The sequence below is a fragment of the Callospermophilus lateralis genome, chromosome X (genome assembly GCF_048772815.1).
Source record: "Callospermophilus lateralis isolate mCalLat2 chromosome X, mCalLat2.hap1, whole genome shotgun sequence".
In the NCBI taxonomy this organism is placed as follows: domain Eukaryota; kingdom Metazoa; phylum Chordata; class Mammalia; order Rodentia; family Sciuridae; genus Callospermophilus; species Callospermophilus lateralis.
In genome coordinates, this window is record NC_135325.1 from 1,148,046 (window position 1) to 1,171,140 (window position 23,095).

Below are 23,095 nucleotides of genomic sequence, written 5' to 3' on the forward strand. Positions count from 1 at the left end.
AAAATAAAGATAATGAAAAAAGTGAAACTGCATGGATAATAGCTATGAATCACTGTGTCAAATTAATATCACTTTCTTAAATCAGGGATTGGCAAGCCTATTCCACTAAGGTCCAGATAGTGAATATTTTCAGCTTTGTGAACCATATAATCTCTGCTGAAACTACTGAATTCTATAACTGTAGCACTAAACAAGTCACAGGCAGTTCAGAAACAAATAGACATGACTGGATGTTAATAAAACTTTATAAAAACAAACAGTGGGCTGGGCTGCATTGTAGCTCAGTAGTTGAGTGCTTGCTTGACATGTGTGAGACACTAGGTTCAATTGTCAGCACCACATATAAAAAAATAAAAATAAAGTTCCACTGACAAGTAAAAGAAGTATATTAAAAAGAAAAAAAACAACAATGGGCTGGATTTGGCCCATGAGCTATAGTTAGTGAAGACTCCTTAAACTATTTTCTTAAACTGTTCTTCCAGAGCTTTCCATTTGTAAACATTTTGTGAATTTCCACTAATCAAAATTTTAATTAATCTTGAGGACTTGATTTTATGTTTTATTTATTTATCTTTTATTTGTTCTTTTTAGATACGCATGACAGTGGAGTGTATTTTGACATATTGCACATACATGGAGTATAACTTATTCCAATCCTAATTGGAATCCCATTTGAGGGGTTGATTTTACATGATCTAGAAAACCTGCCCACTCAGGATTTAATTTCAATTAATCGTATTTGCTTTCATTTTACCCCAGGTCAGGGAAGCAAAAATGGAAGGTCTTGCTTAAATTTCAAGGATGGGGTATTTCTTGTAATTATCAAGTTTGCTTTGTCATGATCCCAACAGAGAACAGTACAGTCTTGAAATCTTTGAAAGGTGCCAGAATATTTCAGAGACTGCAGTAATAGAAGCTTTGGTCAAGATACCAAGGTCTTGTGCAATATTGGTTGCTGCTCCATCAAAGATATATGAATAAGTATAAATGTAACCAGTGTAGGGACAATACTGCAGGTAGAAAACTATATCTGAGAATATAAAGGAATCCATTAGTGAATACCAAGGCATAAAACAGGTGGCTTATAGAATCATGCACCTGCTTGGCATCAGCACTGAATCACACAGCATCACACATTTGATAACTGTATATAGGAAATATCCTGACCTGTTAAGGAGAGAATCCAGGAAGAAAACTACAAAGGCACCTTCAGAAAGATCTCCATGATTATTGACTTTTATTGTAATGATTTGATGAGGCAGCTTCTATCTACAAGGGTTGCCAGAGGTAACTGGAACACATATCAACTGCTCTTTTCATATAATTGATGTATTTGTATTTTATTCATCAAATGACTTGGAATTCCTTGAAGATATGGGTTACTTTGACATGGTGATGTATCCTCCATTGCACCTATAACTGAAAACTCCACATACCTATCTCCTCTGGGCTGTATATCTAGCTTGGTATTTCTAAAGAGAGCAGTGGAGCAATGTAGGAAGTTCTCTGTGGGTCACTCTTATGGTTTTATTTTTCATAATAAAATTTCTAATTTTAGTCACAGAATAAGGAAATCTGAATTTCACAATGATGAAAGTACAGATTAGAAACATAAAAAGTGAGGTGCAGTTTATGAAGCTAATGACATAACCCATTAATAAGGAAAATTTGTCCACTATATTTTCCTATTTGATAAAGGTGAATTTTTATGTAAATTTTTAATTTATATATGACAGCAAAATGCATTAAAATTCTTATTACATATGTAGAGCATAATTTTTCATATCTCTAGTTGTATACATTGTATATTGTATATTCACACCAATTTGTGTTATCATCATATTCTACATCATATTCTACATTAATATCATTTGGCTTTTGATAGAGTGGCATTAGATGCTTGGGGTATGTTCTAGCCTTATATTCATTTCCATGTCCTACAGAACCAGAACATCCCATCTATCTTACCAAGGCCCTGAGATCCATAACAAAGAAGAACTAAAAGTTTTCCATACTGGTATTTCTGTTGTTTTCTTCTTAATTGTCTTTTCCCCATTTCATTTGCCTTCTAAAACTGGGTTATCAAACTAAGGGTCAGGTAATAACCTATTAATTAACCAAGAAAATTTAGTGGGTCATAACTAGTGCATTTTAGAAAAAGAAACAGAATGGAACAAAAGAGGATAGAACAGACTATTGTAGAGAATATCAACATGAATCTCTGATAAAGATCAGCATGGTTTGGTTCATGTTTTTCTGTCGCAAGACATAAAATATATTTCTCACTGTAGATTATGTACAAAAAGCTTTAAACCTACTGTTCTAAGATACATAAACTTGCGTCTGTACTGCTTCCTCAGAAGAGGCTGCCAAAAAGTGATTTATTCTTTTATATAAAATAGTATTCAAATAGATTTGATAGTGAGATCAGTATACAAAAAGAACTTTGGGAGGCTTTAAAAAATTCCAACAAAGGAATAGGCTTCTGTGGTTGAAGATGACTCTGGTGGCTTAGGATGTGATGAATAGACTGAAGATACCCTGAACTAAGGAAAGCAAGTAGGAGTTTATGGTTATAATTAAGATGAGATATAATGGAGTGACAGAGAGTTGAGGGCAGATATATGACAATTTGATATGGTGATAATGATGATGAAGAAGAACTTCTGTGACTAGTGTATGACAGTAGATGTTTTAAGCTCATTTTGTTATTATTTCATTTAAGTTTCATATTTACCTATGCTATTATCAATCAAAATTGGAAACGGCATGGGATGCAGCAGGAGGAAAGTGTTAAGGTTGTTTTAAAATAATTACTGGAGACACTAGGAGAAATGAGAGAAAGATGATCGATGCTTCTCAGAGAGACAAAAAAGAGAAAAAAGGCTCATAACCTAATAAGCATATGGATGCATTCATTGACTTCTCAAAGATTTGCTGAGGACCAGTGGTCTATTGAGCAATATGCCAGACAATTCAAGTGCAAAAACAAATACTGGCCCTACTGCATAGCAAATCACAGTCCTCTTTGGGAGAATCAAGAAAAGGTGATTGGGAATACAAAGAAAGTACAAGTAGCTCCCATAGCAGAGGCCTTTGTTGAAGGACTCTAAGCCTAGTGCTTTAATTAATCCTTTACCATCCTGTTTGGTGGTATTTGCTTCTTTTGGGCACACCTTTGTGGATTCTAGCCCAGGTTTTAACTTCTGTACACAAAATCTTCAATGAATAGATCTAACACATGGCCTTTTCAACTGGACATCATTAGCAAGAGTATCACAGCAATAGGGCAGTTATAGTTTCTATCTAGTGCTAGCTCAATTCCATTTCCTACCAGGTCATTCTTATTTTCTAAATCAACATTTAAATCACAAACTAAAGACAACTGCAGTGTTGGTCTACCAAGAATATAATATTTTTATTTCATTGAGTTGTTTACTTGGCTTTTACATTGCCTAAGGAATAATGGTGAGGGGACACTTTATAAGGAAGTCATATAATTGAGCAATTTTGAGGAGGGTACTCTTATGAGACTATTATCCACAATTTCTGAATCCATTAGCTATTCCTCATTCCATTATATTTTTTTTCAAAATACATAAACAAAATTTTCTCAATTGTGATATCAAAAATTAACTGAAGCCAGAGATGAAAAAATATTACTAAAGAAAATGAATATGCATCATCTCTTTGGAACCATTCTGTTTTAAACACTTGTTTATGACATAGGCCATAATTAGTTACTTCCTTTCATTTTACCTGAGACTAGACATCAGCATTTTTTTTCCTATACAGGGCCAAAAAGCAAACTTTTTTTTTCTTTTTTATATGTTCTTTTAGTTATACAGGACAGTTAGAATCCACTTTGACATAATTATAAGATCATGGACTATATCTTGTTTTAATTCAGTCCCCAGTACCTCTCTTTCTCCTTCCCTCCCCCACTCTCTGCTCCCTTCCTCTATTAACCTTTCTGCCATTTACTTAAAATTATTTTTAAAATTAATTTCTTGTGGATACACATGATGGTGAGATTCAGTGTAGTATATTCATACATATACATAGGAAAATTATGTCAGATTCAAACCTTTGAAACACTGTCACAACTTACTCTACTGTGATATGTGTGAAAGTAGGCATAGATTATATATAAATGAATGAGCATGACTGTGTTCCAATAATACTTTATTTATAAAACATGGGTGAGCTGGGCTTGTTCACTAACCCCTGCTTTGAGCCATTTGTGTTAAAATGTTATCAAAGTAATATTCATTGAGCCCAACATATAACCTAATATATAAAATGATTCCTATATTTGTTTCCTGCTTCTATTACTAAGGATTGTACTGTTACAGATTAGACGCTCTGATCCAAGAACCTCTGCCATGAGCATGTATTTGAACAATCAGAAAGAGTCCCTGGTTGCCTCCATGGGGCAATTTCAGGCTCAAAAGGGCTACCAAATTAAACTCATCAGTCATCTTATTGGGTTTATATAAGTCTTATTAGTTATCGAGTCTCTGCCTGATCTTTCTGAGTGAATTTAGAGGAGGGAAGAGTCAAAAGAGGCAAGAAGTCTGGGTCCCAAGCAAGTGTAAGAAGCCGTCCATTCTCACCCACACCCATGCCAACCTGCACTGGATGGTGCTTGAATAAAAAAGATACTTTTATAGTGTTAACACATTGAGTGGTTAGCCTACCCCAATCAATACAAGTGTATATCTGTGAGACATGCTCTGAGAAGTGGAATTGTTGGGCCATTGAAAACTTAGACAACATTGTCAAATTGCCTTGTAAATTGTTTCAACAATTTATTTTTATTTATACATATTTTTTTGGTACCAGGGATTGAACTCAGGAGTACTTAATCACTGAGCCACATCCCTATCCCTTTTAATATATGTTTTATTTTGAGAGTGGGTATTGCTAAGTTAATTAGGGCCTCACCAAATTGCTGAGTCTGGCTTTGAACTTGTGGTCCTCCTTCCTCAGCCTCCTGAGCTGCTGGGATTACAGGCATGCACCACTATCCCGGCTGTTTCAACAATTTATACTTCTACTGATAGTATATGAGAATGTCTATTTTCCATTAAAATATATTATCCAATTTTTGTAAGTATCTGTCTTTTTATTTGGTGGTGTTGGGGATTGAACCCAGGACCTCATATGCCAGGTAAGCACTCTACCACTGAACTACACTCCCAGCTCATATTATCCAACTTTTGGATCCATGATAATCTAAAGGAAAAAAAAAAAAAACTCCTTGGTGTTTAGCTTGTATTTATTTTCCCTCCCTCCCTCCCATTCTTTCTTTTTTCTTTCTGCAGAGGGGGAGGTCTGGGTATTGAACCCAGGGCCTCACAAAGACTAGGCAAGCACTGGGCCACTGAGCTACATTCCCAGCCATAGGTTTTATTTCTTTAATGTATGTGTGGGTGAGCAACTTTCCAAATATGTGTACACTATTTGCATTTTACTTTCTGTGAACTGCTTATAATTTGTCCACATTTTGGTTAGATTTTTTTCCTTCTCATTTTAAATTGTATTAGAGCCCATATAGTAAAGAAGTCAGCATTTAGTCTGACAAATGTGCTATAAAACTTTATTTACATATTTGTCATGGAGATGATTGTATTTTTCTTTTATGTAGAGAAATTCATATTTCTATGTTTTCTGGGTACTACCTTCCTAATACACACACACATACACACACACACACACACGTGTGTGCGTATGTGTGTGTGTGTGTATGTGTGTGTATGTATATCCAGTTATATTTTCCTTTTCAATTTTTAATCTTCAAATATTTCCTTAACATGAATTTATTCTAATGTGAGGAGTAAGGTCATAATCCACCTTTCCCTCCTCAATAGTTATCTCTTTATCTCAAATATAATAATCTACATTTTTCTCCTGATAAGAATTACCATGTTTATTTATCATGTAATAAATTCTCATGTACATTTGGTTCATTTTGGAACTTTATTGAATCCCATTGATTTACCTATCTATTGTGAAGCAGTATAATACTCTTAATTTCTTTAGTTTTATGACATATTTTAGTAAATGGACAGGGATAATGTCTCTTGTACTTTTTTAAAATCAGATTTCCCTTGATTTGACTACCTCCATATAATTATTCACTAAGATGGTGTTCAAATAAATTTAGTGAAATTCTAAAAAAAATTCTGTTGGAGCAATTTTTGGAATCACATTCAGTTTATAGATAATTGATGAGATAACTTTATCTTTATATCAATATTTATATATTGATTCTTATTTAAGAAAAATACATCTTTTATATTTATTTCGAACTGCCCTAAAACACCATATAGTCCAATTTAGACCATTTGGTCTGGGATTATAATCATTCCCTTGGATATCATAATAGTTTCCTATCAGTGCTATAACAAATGACCACAGACTTAGTGACAAATTAAGTAATTTACAGTTCTGGAAGTAGAAGTCTAAAGTGAGTTTTAATGGGCTAAAACTAAGGTGTCAGCAGGACTCTTTTCCTTTGTGGAGGCTCTAGATCTTCCTACATTTAGAAGCCACCCTCATTCCTTAGCTTTTGGCCCCTTCCTTCATCTTCAAAGCTGACATATTGCATCTCTCTGGCCATAATCATAATACATAATCACATCATTGTCTGAACACAGTTAGTATAGTCTCTCCATTTTAACTACCCACGTGACTATTTTGGGTCTTCTCAGAAAATCCAGGATATTTTCCTACATCAAGGGTCTTAATTTATCACATTTGCAAAGTTTCTTTTGGCATGTGAGGTAACTTCACAGGTTCTAGGAATTACGATGTCAATATCTTTGAGGGGTCATTATTTTGCCAATCACAGATACTCTCTCAATTATCTGGCCCTCTTTACCTTTGTTAAATTCAATTAGAAAATCCTAACCAGAGGAGATTTGGATTAACTAAGACTAAGGAATTTAAAGTATAGGATGGCATGTTTTCTTTTAATTGTGCTTAGCTGCCAGGGTATTTATTTTGCATTTTAGATGTCCAGCTATAAGACAGATGGGCCTTTTGTCTGCCCCACAATTCTGCAACATTGCTGTTCAATAGATCCTATCTCTTCCACCCCTCTTCTCTTTTCTCAAACCTCCAGGACATCTTCCCCATTCTCAACCCTAATGCATGAAGCTATTTCCTATTTGGCTGGCAGTGGAGAAACAATATGGAATTGAATTCTACATAATCTCCTACCATCTTTTTATTTCTGTTATAATATTTATTTATTTAGATTCTGGGGATTTAACCCAGGGATGCTTTACCACTGGGCTTCTTCCACAGTCCCTTTTTTTTTTAAAAAAAAATATTGGTTATTTTTAGTTATATATAACAGTAGAATCCATTTTGATGTAATGATAAAAGCATGGAATATAATCTGTTCCAATTCAGTCCCCAGTACCTCTCCTTCCCCTCTGCTCCCCCACCACCATTCCTTTCCTTCTACTCTACTGATCTACCATTTACCATAATTTTTTAAAAATTAATTTCTTATAGATGTACATTATAGTGAGATTTCTGTGTACATATATGAATATACCACAGTGAATCTCATTATCTTTTTATTCACCTCCATCTGTGCCCATCTAACCAATGTCTACCTATTGTAGCGCCACACAATGTTAAACTCTCCACTTGTGCTCTGGATGCCCCCCCGCAATCCAATTTAGTAAATCACCAGGTGATTTACTTCCCAACCCCCTCCTCATCTTCAATTCTCCCCTCTCTCAGCTGAATCCTGAGAGTTGATGGCTATGTTATTACATCATTCATCTGAGCCCTGGAAGCACAACATCTCACAAAAGAAGAGGGTTCTCCAAGTAGCTAGCCATATCTAAGTCTGTACCATTATCCTAAAGTGATAGTGAATAGAAATGTGAGCTTCAGTATGTTTCTATTTTCATTATATCCACTATCTTACCACCTGTGGTATCATTTCTTTAGGTTCTAGGGGCTGGCTGCTGTGTTTATTTTTTTGGGAAAATTATTCACATAGTGATTGAAACTATTTATAATTTCCATTTGGGGGTTTGCCTGGGGATCAAAAGTGGCCACACTCAAGCCCTTAGTTGATGTCATCATAGCACTTGGCTATGGCCATATATTCAGAAGATCTTAGTAAATATTTCATGTCTAAAAACATCTGCCCCAAACAATAGCTTCAAAAACCCTTGGGTGGTGTCTAGGTTTTTCTGCCAATCACACAATCCCTTCTTTCCTTCACAACTGAGAAAATGTATTTGTAAATCATTAAATCTTACTTTGATAGAAAATGTCAAAATACCCTTCCCAAGGCCTGGAATATCTTTGAGCATCTCAATAGTGTAAATCTTTCCCTGGAGGTGTTGGGAATCACATAGTCTCAGAAATAAGCAATGGAGACACAGTCTCCAGCAGAGAAGTTTTTATAAAATTATCTGTTTAGTAAAGTTTATTTATTTAGTGGATTCTTTTAAAGCAATGAAAAAGAGAAACATAAAATTAACTGGATTTAAAAGCATAGCTACAAAAATATCTATTTCCTGATAGCTTATCTGATTTGCATTCAATACAGGTTTCAAAAACATTTCAAAGTCAACATTTCTATTTATTTATTTATTTTCATACTGGGGATTGAACCCAGGGGCACTTTACCACTAAGCTGCATCCCCAGTTTTAATTTTTTATTTTGAGATAGGATTTCACTAAGTTGCTTAGAGCTTTGCTAAATTGCTGAGGCTGGTCTCAAATTTTCAGTCCTCTTGCTGCAGCCTCCTGAGACTCTGGGATTACAGGCATGTGCCACCCTGCCTGACACATTTCTATTTTTTTAAGGAATGAAAAGAACGTCTGTGTCAGGTGATACATGCCTTTAGTCCTAGCAACGTGGGAGGCTGAGGCAGGAGGATAACAAGTTTGAAGCCAGCCTCATCAACTTAGCAAGAGCTTGTCTCAAACTAAACAATAAAAGGGCTGGGGATGTAGCTCAATGGTAAACTGCCCCTGGGTTCAGTCCTCAGCATAAAAAAAATAAAAACAAAAACAAAAGTCTATATTTATGAAAGGGAAACAGGACAGGACTCTAGGGGAGAGGGCTTATAGCACCTTGTGAACTAAGTTTTTAGTGGAGGGCAGATCTCACCTCTATCCTACAAGCAAATCAAGTCAAGGTAAGGCAGGAGGGTCTATCCCTGAGAAAAGAAGAGACATGGGTTGGCTGTCTCTAGTACATGGTTTTCACAACTGCACAAGTGATTTTCTTCTTATCTCTACTGAGGGCCTTTATGCAAGATTAGTGTGGAAATAAAAGGGGTAGGAATTTCCTTTCTGGAGGATCTGGATGTGGTTGTGGGAGCAACAGAATGTGATAAAAGCAGCAAAGCACCTCGCAGTAACATGTGCATCTTGCCAGCCCCCTTACGCTTCCTCCACTTGTCTTTTCTGAACTTCATCACGACCCTCAACAGAATCTCAGATTCCAGCCTTAAGAAAAAATGTGGCCCTAAGACTTGCCATCCCATGACAAGCTCTGTGTTCTCAGTGTTTTCATGGTATTCTTCCTAGCTTGTTCCTTTGACCACAAAAATCCTGAGGCAAACTGTTTGCTATAGATTGGATGTAGAATGTACCCAGAAGCTCAGGTGTTGAAAACAATAAAGCAATATCCAGAGGTGGGGATTTTAGGAAATGATTGTATCATGAAGAATCTGACATCATTAGTGGATTAATACATTTGATGGATTAAAAATATGAGTGGACTACTGGAATGTGATGAAAACTATAGGCAGGTAAGCATGGTTGGAGGAATTAGGGCACTGGGGGTGTGCTCTTGGGGACTATATGTTTTCCCTGACCCTTCCTCCTCCCCAACTCCAGTGCCCAGCTTCCCTGAGCACATCAGTGTTCCTCTGCCATACCTTTCTTCCACGATGCTCCAGCTCACCTCAGGCTCACAGCAATGAAAACTGTCTACCATGGACTAAATCCTGCAAATCATTACTCCTCTAATTTGTTGTTAGATATTTTGGCCAGAGAAACAAAAATCTGACTAACATACTTCTCAAGCTTGCGTGTGTGTGTGTGTGTGTGTGTGTGTGTGTGAGAGAGAGAGAGAGAGAGAGAGAGAGAGAGAGAGAGAAAACAAGTTCCCAAAACCTGATCCTTAGACTCCTAAGCTAGCACTCTTTTTCTTTAGGCACAACAGCCAAGAAAACAGCACTGGTAGCACTGTGGGTGATGGAATGTGAGCATATGTGCATATGAAACATAGAGTTGCTCAAACTTGGTGCTTGGGTACTTAGGATCTGATAATTCTTATTGAAAGAGCCTGTCCTGTATATTGTAGGGAATTTAGTAGTACCCCTAGACTCTACCCACTAGACGCCAGCAGTGCCTTTCCCCCAAGCTGTGACAACCAAATGTATGGGCAGACAGTAGCAAATGTTCCCTGGGGATGGGGGCAAAATCTTTCCTGGTTGTCAATCACATATCTATGAATGTCTGTATGTATACACATATATATACATAGACACATACATGTGTCTATGTGTGTGGAATATATATATATATATATATAATATATATACACATATATACACATAAGACATACACATACACACACACACACACATATATATATATATGCATTTAATACAGATTAGTTGATGAATAAATATCCATGTAGTTTCTAGCTTTTAGAAGCTTGTTATTCCCTTTCTGCTTTCATGTGTCATGCACATTGGTCAATATAAGTTTTTATAGGCAGATTTACACTATTGGTATAAAATAAAAGTTGCTCCTTCTGCCTCAAATCAGTTTTCTGCTCCATACTCATACCAATTATTAAGTGCTTTTATAGTAGATAGTAAACATTCAGAGACAGACTTTTTTGGCTTAAAAGAATTCAAGTGCCTATCCCTCATCTTTATGGGAATTAGGACCAATGTCAAAACAACAGTCAAACAGGTGTACCCAGGCTCCAATGTCATCATAGTACAGCCCAACCTAGGCACACCAGGTGATAGGCTGGCTACACAGGAGTGCATTTCCATGAAATCTCTGATTCTGAGTTTGTGTAAGATCAAACAATAAGTTTAACCAAGTGTCAAGGCATTATTTTCATCTATTTATTTTGAAATCAAGTTGAGGCAGGCACCACTTTTCTTCCAACCCTTTAAGATGAGCTTCCTGGAAGTCCTTTTTCACTGGTTGTTGTGAAACTATGTAGATGGTGAGATATACATGGCTTTGCTTTGTAATGCCCAATGTTGACCTTCCCTTTCAACTATGTGTTAGCTGACATGCAAATTGTCCTACTTGGACATGTCTTTCAAAATGGACATGAATGCTAGCCAGTGACCAAGAAGCTGCAGTTTCCTTCCTGTGTTAGTGTGAGGTGTGAGAGGAGTTTTGCAGCTTGTAGCTTTGGCAGAGCAGATGTTTGACTTGTAGCATTCCCCAGCAGAAAGGCAGACAGGGCCTTACCTTTGGGAATGGTGATCTGACAGCTCAGGTCACAGTCCTGCTGCAACTGATAAAAAGCCACTTCCTGCAGTCGAGCCCGTTCCAGCTCCGAAAGACTCTGGATGGGGACTGACCTCAGCCGAACGCTGCGGCCTGACATGCTGTTCCAGGTGAAATCACCCTGCAGGCCAAGGGAAAAACATCAAGAGTCACACCATTCACCTACTTCTCCCAAATCTCATCCTCTCTCCTTGTCAGTAATCAAAACAAGAAAACTCCACCTTTGTGTTCCACAATTGGTTCTCCATTTCCCAAACAGATCCTCTGTTGGTTTATCATGGCTTTTCTCAGTGAGTTGCAAAAATCAAAATCTAAATTAGCTGCTGGGTCACATGATCTCATCTGATGACACAGGCATATGCCAGAGAAACTATGTGGAAAGATGGTGAGAGGGTCTTACTTCCTCTCTTTTAGAGGAATATAGGAACTTTTTAGTTTTCACATTTCAGTAACAGGAAAAACTGTGCTGCTAACTGCTGTCATGCACACTAGGAAGAGGGAGGTCAATATATTTTGAGATTCTATTATGTGCAAACAATTGTATAGGAGCTTTTTAGTTAATACATCCAATGAGATAATGAGGTGGTCGACATTCTTTACCCTATCTTATATAATATAATATTATGTACTAATGTAATATAGTATATGATAATTCAGTTTTGTCTTGGTATTTATGCTGGATTGGTTTCAGTATCCCATGGGGATACCAAGGTATGAGGATTCTTAAGTCCTTTATTTAAAATGAGAGTATTTGCATATAACCTAACCTACCTACTTTATCCTATACACCATCTCTTGATTAATTTTAATGTCTAATACAATATAAACACTGTAAATAGTTGTTATTCTATATAACATAGAGAATAATGACAAGGAAAAAAGTCTATATATGATCAGATCACTTTTTTTGTTTTAGAAAAATTTTGATCCATAGTTGGTTGAATTTGAGGATGTGGGACCCAAGGATATGGAGGGCTGACTGTTCTTTTAGCATATACTTATCATATATTTATGTTTCTATACTGTATATTAACAATATATCTAATTATTATAATTATATATGCTATATATTATTACAATATTAATATAGATGATGAAACTGTGTCTGGAGAAATTAAATAATTTTCACCAAATTATGAGGACTCAAGGTTAAGAATATATGGCATTAAACTCTATAGAAAAATTGTAACCACTGAGTTTCTAGTTACAACACTTTCATGAGCTATTTCAATCACAAGAAGTATAGAGATATAACAAATAACTATGTATATTCAAAAAACATTTGATATTGACATATTTCATCAAAGAGTCACAGTAAATATTCCCACAGTTACAAGAGTGCATTTGTATGCATGCATCCTTGCCTCTGTTGTCCACTGAGAGTTTTGGGCTTCATCTCAATGACAACAGTGAGAAATTGATGGCCAATGAAAGAATATTTCACAATCTTCTGAAACTTGTGTGTCTTACTGAAGAGGATTTCCTGAAAATCACAGATGCTAGCCAGTGCAACAGATTTGAAAAGATAGCTATTCCTCAACAATCAAGAAAATTTCTAGGGAGACAGAGAGTTGCTGGCTCATAAAGCCACTGTCAAGGACTCATTGCAATGAGCAGAGCACTTACATAATACTCTAAGACTTAACCATCTTGAAGAAGTCACTCATCTAAAAGAAGGGAGACTGAAAGACTGACCTAGCAACCCTTAAGATACTTTTGTTCCATACTGGTGGCAACTTTCTCCCTCAATGTTCATTCCAAAGAGTGAATGACACTATGCTAATTCTTCATTATTTTTCCTCTTTAGCTTGGATTTCATTCTTCATTTAATAAATGGAGACATTATAATTTAATGGAGGCAGAAAATGAACAAAGTAAGTAAAAGTTGTAGTGCATTAAATATGTTAGGAATTGCTAGGGAGGAAAAAATCAAATCAAGGAAAAGGAAATAGCGGAAAAGGATTTATGGTTTTAGATAGAAAGACTGGACAATATTTGAACATGGGCTAAAGAAGTGAGGGCTCTTGGTTTGTTAGTCTTGATAGGAAGAATATAATACAATTACATACCTGTTCTTTAAAAGCATTTAAACATGTGACCTACAATGGACTTAATCATTTATAGCAGATATTTGCATTCTTTTTCTGTCAAAGGCCAGATAGTAAACATTTCACACTTTGTGGGACATGGGTCTTTGTTAAAACTATTTAATGTTGCCTTTAAGGCACAAAAGCAGCCATAGATAATTTATAAATGAATTTGTGTGGCATAGTTCAATAAAACTTTATTTATAAAAACAGAAGGTAGGCTGGATTTGGCTGGTGAGCTGTATTTTTCCAATTTCTGAAGTATAACTTATGAGTGAAATAAATTAATTCCTAGAAGAAACATTTTGTTCTTATTTACTATACCCTCTTGTTGAATTAATTCAATCAATATTTAATGAACATCTATTACATTCTAAGCACTATAGTAGGCTTGTAATTATTAAAATGACAACATAGTCCTTGTCTTGAACCTTCGGGTAGGAAGAATACAAGCAGTCTATAAAAATACACAAATGGTAATATTAGAATTAAGTACCAAATGCAATGGGTGCCTAAGAGACAAGACTTTTCCATATGTCTGGAAGTCAAGAAAAGCTTTGTACAGAATTTAGTATTTCATGGAGACTTGAAAGTCAAGTAAGGGGAATAAATATTTGTCCAGTAGAAATTGTACATTGGTGAAAGCCATGAGTGTAAAAGCAAACAAGTTTGAGGGAACAGGCTTATTCAAGAATCACAAGCCTGGAAGGATGGATAGAGCAGGGGGTGAAACCAAGCAGAAGTCAGGGCCAGATGCTGTAGAACCTTCTCGTAAGCAATACAAAGCAGATTTTGTTCTCCTCCATAGGTGCTTTCTAGTCACCCAGCAACACTGAAAGTGACATGGTCATATTTGAAAATGAGAAAAGATGACTGAAAACAAAATTCTTCAGGTTTTGAAGGGGAGAACAAATTAAAGGTACATTGATAAGAAAAGACATTGGGTTACGTATGATGATGATTCAAATATGAACTGATATTTTGGTGAGTCCTAAATTGCCAGTTTACAAAGGTAGAAAATAAATGCTATAAGATGATCTGGGGAAGAGCTAAGCAATGACACCCAGGTCCACCCATCAGACCTCATAAGAGACATGAACACAAAGATCAATGTTGCCACAAAGTGACAAACACTCAGGAAGAGTACCAAAGCCCACCAGCAAAGCCTAGAATGTTTCGGGCTCTTAGTTCTCAAATGTGCAGTCTAGACCAGCATTTTCCTTTGATGACTGTTTATCTCATAAATGGTTGACTCATTAAGGCTTTCTGCATCCAGTCTTCTGAGTTCTCATCATAGGACATTATTTTAAGAATGGGATCCTAATTAAAATAAGTCATACTCCATGTATGTATAATATGTCAAAATATACTCTAATGTCATGCATACCTAAAAAAGAACAAATAAAAAATACAAAAAAGAATTAAAAATGGATAATTTCAAATTTGGTTCAATTTTTTTTTAAAATGTAGATGAAATTGACATTGGTCCAATGCTTCTGAACAGACTAAGGACTCTGACAGTTACACAAAAAAAAATCCTTTTGGGGCTGGGGTTGTGGCTCAGTGGTAGAGCACTTGCCTCGCATGTAGGAGGCACTGGATTTGATCCTCAGCACCACATAAAAATAAATAAACAAAATAAAGGTATCATGTCCATCTATAACTAAAAAATATTAAAAAAATCTTTTTATTCTGGGCTATTACATAACAGCATTAATAAAGGTTAGAATGTGTGATAAAAATGATATAGCACAGTGGTTCTTTGGATGTTTACATTGTCCCCAAGGAGCCATTTGGCAATGTCTGGAGGTATTTTTTTTTTTTAATCACAACTGGAAGGGAAGGTGTGTTCATGCTACTGGCATCTATAGCATAGAAACCAGGGATTCTGAAAATCATCCTACAATGCACAGGATAAACCCCACAATAAAGAATCATTTGGCCCAAAATATCAATAATTGAAACATTGATTTAGAATAAATCGGTCTGCTGTTAGGCTCAAATTACAGATAACCACCTTAAAACGATGGAGTCATAAAATATTAACAATCATTAATACAGTTTGTTCATGCTCAAAAGCATAAACTATATATTCATATTCATTATTCTGTATACTATATACATAAAAAGCATCACACAACTTATTTTTAACTAACTTTAAGAAGCACAAACTCCACAAACCAATTTACAAGAAGCAAACAAAGAGTCGCAATACAATAGAATCTTATTTAGCTGGAGAACAACTCACTCACAGTATTAACTGAGGAGATTTCCTTCCCACCAGAAGTCTATGTCTCCACCTTTAGACAAAAGAAGCAAACTAGAAACCTAAATTACAACAACCTAATATCTATATTTTATTCAGAAAGGTCATTCTTTTGAACTAATCTGCATCTTCACAAATAGAGTTGACTTTCTCATGAAATAAAATTGATTGAAATAATTTTGGTTTTGGTCTACACCACATTGTTTTCATATGTCCTTGAAGCTGGTCTCTAGTTGCAATATCTCTTTATTCTCATCCAATTATCAACATAGACCAAGGGAGCCAGCAAGGGGTGATGCTGCTCAAAATGCAGTCTGCAGACCAGCCATGCCAGAATCACCTTGGACAGATGATGGTTGTTAAATATGTTGGTTCTTGGGCTCTAAGGCAAATTTATGGAATTAGAGTCACAAGGAATTGGGACTTAGCACCTCCAACATGAACCAGATCCCCAGATGATTATTAATTTTTGCACATTGATTGAGCCCTGCTACTCTGGTGGTGAAGAAAATGTGGGTTCAATTAGACATGAGCTCTTTGGCAAGATTCAGAACATCTGAATGCCAATAGATGAGCAAAGAGCAAGACTCAATTTTCAGGATTAAATTCTCAGGTGTGTAGGAATTATACAAGAAATGCAAATGAATTTCTTGTAGAGGGCTTATTAGCTGGTGACAAGCTGTGAATAAGTGATAATTTATGTTATAAGTTAATATTAATCATTGTCACTTTAAATTTGCATCTCCATTTTAAACCTGGCAGTTTTCGTGACACCAAAAATTCTTGAAAATGTGTGCTGAAGTCATTGAGTAAATGGTTTCACTATGTGTAAGACAGTTTTTTTAGATACCAGCTGGACTTTGGTTCCATAAGTGTGAGAAGCTGAAGAAAAGACAAGAGGATAGGTTAGGCTTGGAAAATGACATGCCATTTAGATCAACCATGCCAGGTACTAAATTCCTTTCAATTGTTTCCTATGTGGCCAACTGTCATTATTAATAATTAGCAATGCGGAGGCTTGCAGATAATTACAAATTTAAATACCAAGCCCACAACCAACATTTCTGCAAAGCGCTGCCTCATTCTTTTTTTTTTTTTTTTTGAGAGAGAGAGAGAGAATTTTTAAAAAAATATTTATTTTTTTTAGTTCTCGGCGGACACAACATCTTTGTTTGTATGTGGTGCTGAGGATCGAACCTGGGTCGCACACATGCCAGGCGAGCGCACTACTGCTTGAGCCACATCCCCAGCCCTGCCTCATTCTTTAAAACTCCAAAATACACACTTATCAATGACACGGGACTCCCTTCTTCATGAACTTCCAGGGAAAGCTCAGGGTATTTGTGTGGCTGTCATACCCCTGATTGGACTCATAAAAGATACTATTCCTTTATGAACTCAACAAATAACATCTGCTAATTCTTCTTTTGATTTTTTGGCCACTCCTTGAAAAGAGTCTCATTTTTAGGGAGACTTAGCACTTTTAACACATTGTAAACAGTTTTAATGTTTTATTCATCAATATTGATTTGTTTTTCTATAAGTAAGAATTTTAAGCATGAATTTTAGAAAATTCTGGACAGCTGGTAGTGGTAGCAGCCCATGTTTACCTTTGGCCTTGGCATATTAGCTATTTATTACTAAATGAATGTCCAAATATGTCAGAGTAGCATGATGAAAACCTCAATCTCTCTCATTCAGGTACTTTTCTAGGTCCTCAAGATTCATTAGTGAAAACAAACAAACAAACAAAAACCCAAATAGCCTCTCCTTCATGGAGCTTCCAGGATAGTGGAGGAAAATCACACAGGAAGTCACAAGGCAAATACAAGATAGAGAAGAAGGTACTGTAGGGGTGTAGGGGAGTAGAGAGAGGGTGCTGGGAGTGCTGCCAGGGAGACCTTACTGAGAACACAATATTTGAGCTAATGCTTAAGGAGGTAAAGGAATGAGCCAGGGAGATTTCAGCAGCCATGCCTCACAGGCAGAGAGACTGGTTAGCATAGGGTACCATGGGGTAGTGGGTAAAAGCAAGGGCTGCCTGGGTTTGGATCTCAGTTCTGCCACTTTCTAGCCATGTGACTTTCTAGCAAGCTACTTACAGTCTCCATGCCTCACTTTTTCTCATATATGAAATGGAAATGATAAGGATTTTGCAGAAACAAGCAGACTGGTCAGGAATCAGCAAACCATTGCCTATGGGCCAAATCTTGCCCACTGATTGCTTTTATAAATCAAGTTTTATTGGAGCACAGCCATACCATTAATTCAAGTATTGTCTATTTCAGTTTTCATAAAACAGTGGCAGAGTAGAGTAGCTTCAATAGATATTGCCTGGTTCCTATGGCTAAAAATATCAGAACAAAAGGCCAATTTCATTTCTGTGTCTCTGCAGTTGAATTGTGGACTTTTCAATTATGGGTTTAATTTTTAGTTTTAATCTTTACTCAAATCTTGGATGGAAGAAGGTAAAAGAGCCTGTGTATATCCAAGGTCTGTGGAAAATGGAAATACTTTTCTGAATTAGAAACATGTCAATGACACTTGACAGTTTTGGTTGTCTTTCTATAATTAAATTTAGTTTGCTGAAATTAGAACAGCAGACCTCCAGAGATGGATTAGAACTTGAAGTTATTCTGCTTACATTTATAGACAGTCCACTTTCTGCTAGTTACCTTTCTAAGCTATTGTCCCATTTAATCCTTACAATAACTCTAAGGATTGTGTCACCATCATCATCCCCAAATTTCAAATAAAGAAACTGAGTCACAGAGCCAAGATCACACATTGGCAGAATTGAGATCTGAAGCCAGGCTTCAGGCTCTAGAACTTAGACTCACAACCACTAAAATATATGTATTTTGTCACTTCTCATGACAAAACAATCCAAATCCCTAACTTTATAAGTGAGCAAAGCAACTGCTTTAAATGAAGCAACTCCTATAGTAGCAGGGTAGGAGCTGAACACAAGAGTCAAGTTCCACCTCTTTCCACCACCAAGACTTTCCATTAAAAGACTCTTTAGGCTAAGTTAAGCCAGACAATGTTTAAAAATCCAGAAGCTTAAGGTTTTTCCTTTTGCAAAAGAAAGTATATTAGATTTATTATTAGCCTTATCTAATATTGGAGTTGTTCTCCAAAGCCTGTATCTATCACAGCCACAGCAACTAAAATGTTGCACCACGGTCAAGATGTTGAAAGAGGAAGATAAGCCACTTTACCCTGTCAGAACGAAAACAGTCTGTGCCTGAATCTTTCACAGAAATCAGCCCAATTATGCTGCTCTGTTTAATCACCATGCACTCCTTCTTGCTCTAGTCTGCTCATTTCAAGCTGCTTCAGCATCATCAATCAATCTGAAAACAAGATGCTCATAAATCTCTATTGGCACAGATAGTTCTTAGCTGTCATGCATCTCAGACGCTGATTGATACAGTTTTCTTTCAAAATCATTAGATGTGACAGAATCACAAAATTTTATCACAATCATCTTCAGAAAAGGAAGAAGAAGTATATTTATATTGCTTACCCATGAATTATATTTGCTGCATCTTTGCGGTCCTCTATAATCTAACTGAACTAAGCCTGGAGTAGGAACTTGAGTCTATTTAAAAAAAAATTCTGTTTGGTGAAAAATGCATCCCGAAATGGAAGATTGTATTGAGTGTCAGAGAAATGGCCCAGCTGGCACAGCTGTGACTCCCACGATACCTTTTGTAGCCAGAGACATCCGCTACCATGAATCTTGGGACCAAAATCATGCAATCTTCATCAGACCATTGAGAAAATCCTGTCCCTTCAGAATGGAGGCAGGCTGTGTCACTGAGTGAGTGTGTACTGGAAAGAGAGAGGGGGTGAGGGAGGGAGGGGGGAGAGGGGAGAGTATGTGTATGCTGGGGAGGAAGAGGGAGAGTAGGAACAAAAAGAATGAAGAGAAATTGAAACTGGATTTCCTGCTTCTTATTTTAATAAGGGTATTTTGAAGAAATATACTGGAGTTACGAAAGGATTTCTCAAAAAAAATCTCCTTTTCCTCAGGGATCTACAAACAGTAATTGGATCATAACTGTGCAAACTGTCCTTATTAGGAGTCAACCAAAGAATGTTGGAAGCCTCTGGTAAAACCCCAAGAGCATGATAAAGCACATAGGATATTTTCTTCATTTAGGAAAAATTCTCAAATCTTATATTTTCAAACTGTTTCTTCCACAAACACTAAAAAAAAGTTGTGTTCTTTTTTACACAGAAGCATGACATATGCTCTGCATTTTATGCACTTTGTGGAAAAATAGTCCTTGAGAAGTTGTTCATTTCCTGAACAGAGGGTGTGGAGGTCAGAGTGAATGTACCCATGTGACCATGCTTAAGAGAGTGCAGGTGGGATTGGAGGTTCAGGGGTGGGATCCATAAAGAACAGAAGGAAAAGGGAAGATTAGAAACATATCCTGATCACTCTAAGTACCTTGATCTTTGTGTACTCCATATGGCACCAAACCAAATATAATTCCAAAACACATCTTTGTTTCCCAGTTGATATGAAGTTAGAGTTCTCATGGGTCTCAAGTGAATTCCAAGAAAAGAATCACTGAGATTATAATTGACAAACTGAAAAATGATTTCATGGAAGATATTCATGATTAAAATTAAGGGACTCAGTATGGTTTTACTAGGAGTCTGTGAGGTTAATCATGTAAGCTACATAGAGATAGTCTCTGCTGCTACTGGTATTTATTTGGAAAACAATAAAAGGTGTCAGATGGTTTTCTTTATTCACTATAATGATTACACTTAAAGAGAAATCCAGAGTAAAAGCTATCTGTCTGTTACTGCATATACTTCCACTTCCATCACCCTCAAACTCAGATGATGTAATATAAGTCTAGCAGATAGTTAATATGGCTTATGTAAAGCAGGATACTCATCAACTGAAGTTAGACCCTCATTTAAAGTTATTTAATATATTAATTCACATGAAACTGATAAATATGGAATTGATTTTTTGTTAGGCAAATGATCTTTTAGTTTATGAAGAGAATGCATGTAATTATGATACATTACTGTTAAGCATTGCTCTAAGCATTTTATGGGTACCAACTCATTTGACTATCAAAAAACTGTGACAAAAGAAGTAAGTTGTATTATTTTCCCCAGAGTATATATGAAAAAACATAAGCTCAGAGAAGTTAGGTAACTTGTCCAAAGATTTACAGCTCTTAAGTAAAGCAGATGTGAACTCAACCAGTACTGAGCTTGCAAATAAACTGAAAGACAAAGTCATATTCCAAAGGTAGTAGGGGTATTTTGAAGAAATATACTGGAGTTATATGTTATATATGCCCAATGAGGAAGAAACAACAATTAAATAAGAAAATTGCCTAAGTCTTCAGTGGTCTATTAAATTAATTATTGGATAGAGACATACCTTGTCAGGTCAATGAATGTTTCTGAAGAAGGCAACTATTTCTTTAAGTGAACAATCTTAAACTCAAGAGATAATGTCTTGTGAAATTCCTAGTCTGTTTTAAAAGTGGAACCTAGTCAGATTTCCAGAGGAAATGTGAAAATATTGAAGAAGTTGTATATTCAGAATTCCTTTGAGAAAGTGCATTTAAGCCAGAAAAACAAAGGGTGAAGATAAGGAGTCCTCTTTAAAATTTAAAGATCAATACTTTAAGTAGAACCAATAAGAGAACACAGAATCATCCAAAAAGCCTCAGAAATAACTATCAGGAAGCAATTACAAGTTTCAATCTGTGGAAGAGTTTTCTAACCAGAAAAAGTTCTGAGTACACACTGTCATTTTTAAAAAATATTTATTTTTTAGGTTTAAGTGGACACAATATCTTCACCTTACATTTATGTGGTGCTGAGGATCAAACCCAGTGCCTCATGCATGCTAGGTGAGTGCTCTACCACTGAGCCACAACCCCAGCCCCCACACTGTCATTTTTTTCAACCATTTAACTCTTCATGGTCCAAGTATATCAAGGAACAATTTCTATACCACTAAACAGTCACTCTACCTTATTCTAGGTTCTTATTCTACATTATTTCTGTTTATGCTATTGGTGATATTTTACACATTCCAGGAAAAATATTTTAGAACCACTCTGTTGAACATCTTGAGTAAATACATTTCTGATTATAGCATTCTTTGACTTAAGACCCTTTGATGCCTCCCCTCCTTAGCTTCAGAACAAATTCCAAATTCCTTAGCATGGAATCCACTGCCATGTGTGTTGACTTAAAAAAGAATACATAGCCACTACATAATAGTGAATAGTAATAATAATAATAGTGGAAGTTTTCTGAGCATGAATTAGGTGCTAAGCAATGTGTCTGTCATTCATTCACTCCCTTCACCCATTCCATGTTATGGAGGAAGTGATGGAAGCCCAGAAACAGAAAGCATAAACAGGAAAAGATGGAGTGAGCACTGTTAAGGCCAGCCTAACTACCTAGCTGAACTCAGACCAGATTGCAGAACTGATGGTGTTTGTTTTAAGCCACTAAGGCTTGGAGTGTTTTTTTGCATAGCCCTAGGTAACCAAATCAAACCTTCTTGTATTGAAGACAGTAGAGCTACAGGAAGAAGCAGCCTGGGTCCTTGGATCTTTACTTCTAGCATAGTTGTCCCACCAATTATGAATACTCTGACAATATTAATGAAAAATAAACTTGTTCTGTGAGATTTGGAGATGTATCTAATAAAGTTACTAACCTTGCCTTCCTTCCTATGTATGCACACATAACAAATATAAACAGACTGAATTTGGTTCACCTCTGGGCCCTTGAACTTCTCCCCATGGAACTACAGGTGGCTCATACCTTCTCATTCCACATTTTCACATTTAAAGAGAGGAGATGATCAAATGGAAGGTAAAATAAGAATTATTATTTATATATCACTTTACAAGGCATGTAGACAGTCATTAATGAAAAAGGAGACAAATATTTTTATTTTGTTGGCATTCTTCAAGTTTTAAAATGTATATAGTTAATGTTTAGAAATAGGTAATTCTTTTATCTTTCAGTACTAGGACTGAATCTCATAAAATGGTACAGTGAAATTTCATTTAGGTTAGAGTCATTACTGATAAACCTTCCTTTAGTCTGATCAACCTCTTTTAATAGGTAGCATAGAGTTGCTACTTAAGGTCTTAATCATTTCAAGACTGCATAAAAAGTACAAATTGTGAAGAAAAATTGA

At 36.1% G+C, this 23,095-nt stretch overlaps 1 protein-coding gene across 3 annotated transcripts in view; it reads right to left on the reverse strand.

Annotated features, from left to right (window-relative positions):
• The window catches only part of Arhgap6 (Rho GTPase activating protein 6), a 457,995-nt gene that overhangs the window by 70,894 nt on the left and 364,006 nt on the right, over positions 1 to 23,095 (reverse strand). For 2 of the 3 annotated variants that reach the window (XM_077106574.1, XM_077106575.1), the window contains exon 2: positions 11,494 to 11,653. In XM_077106574.1, coding sequence (XP_076962689.1) covers positions 11,494 to 11,653 — 160 coding nt within the window. Of the gene's footprint in view, positions 1 to 11,493; positions 11,654 to 19,414; positions 19,466 to 23,095 lie in introns of those variants that run through there. The other variant, XM_077106576.1, reaches the window with a different exon arrangement.